The sequence below is a fragment of the Raphanus sativus genome, chromosome 4 (assembly GCF_000801105.2).
Source record: "Raphanus sativus cultivar WK10039 chromosome 4, ASM80110v3, whole genome shotgun sequence".
NCBI lineage: Eukaryota > Viridiplantae > Streptophyta > Magnoliopsida > Brassicales > Brassicaceae > Raphanus > Raphanus sativus.
In genome coordinates, this window is record NC_079514.1 from 8,568,474 (window position 1) to 8,574,473 (window position 6,000).

At 36.9% G+C, this 6,000-nt stretch overlaps 1 protein-coding gene across 1 annotated transcript; it reads left to right on the forward strand.

Annotated features, from left to right (window-relative positions):
- Window positions 1–1,427: 1,427 nt before the first annotated feature.
- On the forward strand, window positions 1,428–3,217 carry LOC108852453 (UDP-glycosyltransferase 72E1-like). Its single transcript, XM_018625959.2, has one exon. It carries the CDS (start codon window positions 1,560–1,562, stop codon window positions 3,021–3,023), a length of 1,464 nt encoding a protein of 487 aa, XP_018481461.1. The 5' UTR covers window positions 1,428–1,559; the 3' UTR covers window positions 3,024–3,217.
- Window positions 3,218–6,000: the final 2,783 nt, after the last annotated feature.

Sequence of the window (6,000 nt, forward strand, 5' to 3'; positions counted from 1 at the left end):
CGAAATCTTTGAGTTTTTTTGGTTAATTAAGGAAACTTCTTTGGCAAAAAAAAAGTTAAAAAAAAAAAGAAAGAGAGAATTAAGGAAACTTCGATATAATTGGGACTGAGACCATGCACAATGGCTCTATTTATCAACCAGCCTTTTTTTACCTTTTTAAAATTCACATCATATTTTCTTTTTCACATAATTATTTACTCCCTCTGTTTCTTAAAGAGTGTCGTTGTGACATTTTTCACACAGATTAAGAAAGTTGTTGAAATATATGTAAGTTGTAATTAATTATACCTCTTTAACCAATAGTATTTTAGATAAATAAAATTATTTATAAAATCAATGCAGTTTGCAATTAATTTTCAGCTGAAAGTTAGTATAATTTACATTGGAATTGTAAAGTGACACTCTTTGTGTAACAAGAAAATGAGCTCAAAGTGACACTTATTATGAAACAGAGGGAGTAATTTTTAATTTTTCAAAATTTATGTGTTCAAATTAAATGAATTCTCTATTTATAGAGCAGAAAATTGATGAATTATGATGTAAACTTTAACAAATTTTTTTTTTTTTTTTTGACAACAATGAATTACTCTACCGTGATTCTACCGGTTCAGAGAGCCAAACCGGAGGAATCGAATCGACATATAACATAGCTGATGGTGAACTCCTTGCCCCATGAGCAAGCTTGTCCGCCATTGAAACTTTAACAACTTTTTAATATAATATTTCATTTAAAAATATTAACTGCAAAATAAAGCATACATTGTAATTAATAATTTTTTTATTCAACCATTGAATGTTTAGCAAATTCATCGTTGTAATAGAGATTTTTTATTTTAAAAAATTTATAGAAATAAAAATAGAAGCGAATAAAAAATTATATTTTCAACAGTGTAATAAACGGTACAACTGATTCATTGCTCATAGTCTACAGTTAAGACGAAAAAATAAACACATTAGTTCTGACGTGACATTTCCCCTACATCCCGATTCTCGGATATGCATGTGGGAGCATATTTCGAAACGCCGATTGCTTTCTTATTCGAATCAGTATGGTTTACTCATGATGTTTTTTGAACATATATTCGTGATGTTGGTTCAAACAAAATTCTTCAATCATTTTAGGCAACAACGTGTATTAGAAACTTATAATACTATACTAATATTTAACCCCAAAAATAATTTATCAATTAATTATTAGTTTGTTATGCATAAGGCATTTTCACCCGAAAGATGCGCATTTTTCCAATGTGTTTTTTTTACAAGTGGGATATATATATATCAATTTCTAGAAGATGCTACGCAATGTCGATTGAGACTACCAAGAACTATGATATGATTACAATAAAAAAAGAGTTATGATATGATTGGCTGTGATTACTAATTTATGACACCTCTGACTCGTTCTGTAGTATAAGACAATTACAGTGGTAGATAGACATACATTTATACAGTATTCTCAAAACGTTTCACGTTTATCAAAAGACTTTTGGTTTTCTATATATTAAACGCACACAACAACGCAATAAATCAAAACGTTCATCAAATCGTCTATCTAAGCTATGCAGACCACAAAACCACACGCCGCCATGTTCGCAAGCCCTGGAATGGGCCACATCATCCCTGTGATCGAACTCGGAAAACGCTTAGCTGGATCCCACGGCTTCCACATCACCATCTTCGTCCTTGAAGCCGACGCAGCCTCCACTCAATCCCAGTTTCTCAACTCACCTGGCTGCAACGCCGCCCTTTTTGACGTTGTCGGCCTCCCGTCTCCGGACATCTCTGGCATGGTTGACCCGTCAGCCTTGTTGGGGATCAAGCTGTTGATCATGATGCGTGAGACTGTTCCCATTCTCCGAAGAAAGATCGCTGAGATGAAGCACAAACCAACGGCTCTTATCGTAGACTTGCTTGGCATGCACGGATTACGGCTCGGTAAAGAGTTCAACATGTTGACTTATGTCTTCATCGCTTCAAACGCACGTTTCCTCGCGGTGGCTATGTACTTCCCAACGCTGGACAAAGACGCGATAGAAGAGCACATAATAAAAAAGAAACCCTTAGCTCTACCGGGATGTGAACCGGTTCGGTTTGAGGACACTCTTGAACCGTTTCGTGACCCGACGGACCATATTTACCAGGAATGTGTTTCTCTTGGTTTGTTGTACCCAACGGCTGATGGATTAATTGTGAATACATGGGATGATATGGAACCCAAAACCTTGAGATCACTTCAAGACCCAAACCTCTTGGGTCGAATTGCTCGTGTTCCGATTTATCCAATTGGTCCTTTATGCAGACCGGTTGATCCATCTAAAACCAATCATCCGGTTTTGGATTGGTTAAACAAACAACCGGACGAGTCAGTGCTTTACATCTCATTCGGAAGCGGTGGCTCTCTCTCAGCTAAACAGCTAACTGAACTGGCTTGGGGGCTTGAGCTGAGTCAGCAACGGTTCGTTTGGGTGGTCCGACCACCAGTGGACGGTTTGGCTTGCAGCGCTTATTTCTCGGTTAACAATAGTGAAATACAAGACGGCACGCCAGATTATCTACCAGAAGAGTTCGTTAGCCGAACTCACGAGAGAGGCCTAGTAGTCCCTTCATGGGCCCCGCAGGCCGAGATCCTAGCCCACAAGGCTGTTAGTGGGTTCTTGACTCATTGTGGTTGGAACTCAATTCTAGAGAGCGTTGTTAATGGTGTTCCAATGATTGCTTGGCCGCTTTTTGCGGACCAGAAGCTGAATGCAACGCTGCTTAATGAAGAGCTTGGAATCGCTGTCAGGTCTAAGAAACTACCGTCAGAAGAGATGACTCCGAGGGTAGAGATCGAGGCGTTGGTGAGAATGGTTATGGTAGGAGAGGAAGGTTGTAAGATGAGAGAGAAGGTGAAGCAGCTGAAAGTCACGGCAGCTGAGGTGGTGAGTTGTGACGATGGATTGGCGCACAATTCTCTGTTGGGAGTTGCACAGCAGTGCCAGCGCCTTTTGGACAGCACCAGTGGAATGGCACGTGGTGCCTAAGAACATTTACTGTTTCAAAATGTATAAGTGTGTCGTTTTAATGTGTTTCTAGGTCTTGTCACATGCTTGATGCTAGTATCATGTTTTATCTTGTAACCGGCACTTGCTATCAGTTATGTATCTGCATTGTACAAATGAATAACCGGTGTTTAATCTTTAAGTTTGAATATCACACAAAATATCTATGTTTAGTACTTGACGTCGATCTATACGTTTGTTTTAAAAACTTTTGTATATTAATATGATGACTACAAAATCATTGTCATGACGGTAGCATTTGCTATATAATGTTTTTCTTAATGCGCTAATCATTCATTCCTAATCGGCTTTGGTTATTGCATTGTAATCAACATCTGGCTAACAACTGATCTAGTGAAACAAAAAGAGAGTAGCTCAATTTTGTCTTATTATATATGCTTTCTTTTACTTAAGTAAGCAAATTCTTACATTTTTCAACTAACTTTATTAATCTCTCTCTAGTATATATATGTTCGAATATGTTATTAAGGAACCTTTGATTCTTAATTATGAATACCTAAGAAAACTCTAACTTAATTGGAACTGAGATTAAAAAGAAACAAATGTCGCAGTAGCTCGGATGTGACAGTACATCTAACTCCGATATTTCAGGGGTACGCATTGGAGCATATAAACTCCAATTGGACGCTTCTATATGAATCCGTATACGATATAAAATGTTGTTGGTTCAAATAAAATACTTCAACCACTTTAAACAGTGACGTGTGTTACAATATTTAATCCCATTATGTCTTTAACAATTGATTAGTATGCATAGTGCATTGGCCAACTTTAAAAGAGGAGGATGAAGAGATTCAGCGTTTCCATCAATAAAATAGGACCATTGAGATACTTTTCGAAATTCTGTATTTATAATCGAGATTTTTTTTGGGTCAAATCTAAGAGGAACTGACAAAAATAACAGCTCATATAATTTTGGCTCCAGTTTTTTTTTTAATTAAGACGATCATAGTTCACATTTATACTTGTAGAAGAAAGCTACAAAAGCCCCACCTGTTCGGTCCAGTGAGGCTAGCCACGACTTGATTGAGGAATAAGCTGGATAGAATGTAAACTAACTCATCCAGAAGCTGAAATGGAATGCATGTTTTTGTTATAATTTTAATAATTCTTCTTTCCTTTTTATGCTATACTAGTTGTACAGTTCATGCTTATACTCTTTCCCAAAAGAGGCACATTTGCATGTAGGCCACATATATTTCTTACCGCGGATACATGAAAAAAGGAAAAAAAACTACTCAAAGAGAAAAGGTTATGTACAAAACCATTCACTGCCACGCTAATACTACGATTCATGTTTATGAATGAGTAATAATTGTCACATAATATAATACATAGAAATAAAATTCAATTCCCCCTTTTAATCCCACTGGACCAGAGCGTCCATCTTCTACTACAAATGCGCCTAAATATTTCCTCATGTATGTCATCTTCGACCTCTTGCTCACTTTTTCACTAGTCTTTAGAAAATGAGAGATCAAAGCGAATTCAAACAATGGCCATTGCTTCTGCGATGACGCTTAGCTACCCTTTGCTCGCGTCGTCGAAAGCCCATGAGTCTAATATCTAACCAATTCAACTTCAGTTTCAGCAGAGAGTTTATCCTCGATCCAAAAGACGTCTGTCGTAACGGGAAAGATGTTCCGAGTAGGAGGCAACTCCGTCGTCTACGAAAGATTGTGTGTTCCTCTCTTTCTCTCACGAAGATTTTTTTTTTGCCAAATATTTAAATTTTCATTAAAAATGATGCTGTTTGTAACAGGTTACTAAGTTGACACTTCCTAGAGTTACCAAACCAAAATAACATTGCCAAATATTTAAGATAAGCCTAGTCCTTCAATTCCATCAGCTAAGTTTCATCACCATTGATTCCATCACTCGTTAACAAGCCAAATTTGCATCAGGTTGTTGTATTTCTGGTTATTTCTCTGCCCCAAGATAACATCTCTAATGAATCTGTCCAGAGATCGAAATAGCTTGGGCGAAGAAGTAGCAATGTTGTCATGAAGTCTTCTGTTCCTCTCTGTAGATTGCATCTTTAGCAAGCAACCATTTCAGAAGTAGCAGAGAAGGACTTGTAGACATGCTTATCCATTTTTATTTTGCTTCTCTCTTATTTTTCCAGTTGAGAGTGTTCCTAACAAATCTAGGGCTCAACTTTTAAGCGTATTAGTTTTAGGATCCTTTTGCCGACTGGAAATGAAACTGTACTAGGATATTTGTTAAATGATTTGAATCTGATTTTTGTTATTATCATTTAGGTTTTCGCAAAACGAAATTTGGCGATTCCAATTTTTTTGTCAAATTTTCATCTCATGTGTTTCTTTATCATGTAATGTTCAAACCACCTTGAATTAATCACTGAAGCTGTAATTAATTAAGTGAAGTTTTGGTGTAATGTCATTGTTGAACTCTTTTGTCCACTCAACACTCTGTTTTTCTTCAGGCTCTGTTTTTTCCTTCTCTGACTCTCTTTGTTCCTCACTTGTGTTATAACTGGAACACAAGCTTGCTCTCTCTCACGTTTGTTTTTTTGTAGAGAGAAGAGAGAACACTTTTCATATCCATTGTTACTTTTCCTAACTTTTTTCTATTAGAATTAGATACTTTTCTTGCGACACCACACACATACAATGACTAGAGACTTCTCTATTTACTGCACTTGCACAACTTCTAATCTATGTCCCTAGACACTAAACAACTATTACCAAGTCTTTTTAGCTAGGCTTTTATTCAACACTCCAACCTTCCTTGATAGCTTGGCCAACTAATATCTTTTCTTCTCAGCATGATTCTCTGTGACTAAAGTCACATCTCAACTTATTTTTACCTTTCTTGTTTTAGTTGGCTTTTGCTTCTTCTTCTTCTTCTTCTTCTATTTCTTGGGTGGTAAGCTATCTCTTGCTTCGACTTCTTCCTTCGTTGACTTCTTCTTGTG

Bases quoted from the DNA above. Each gene is read 5' to 3' on its own strand.
- LOC108852453 (XM_018625959.2), top strand. From the start codon at position 1,560: ATGCAGACCACAAAACCACACGCCGCCATGTTCGCAAGCCCTGGAATG.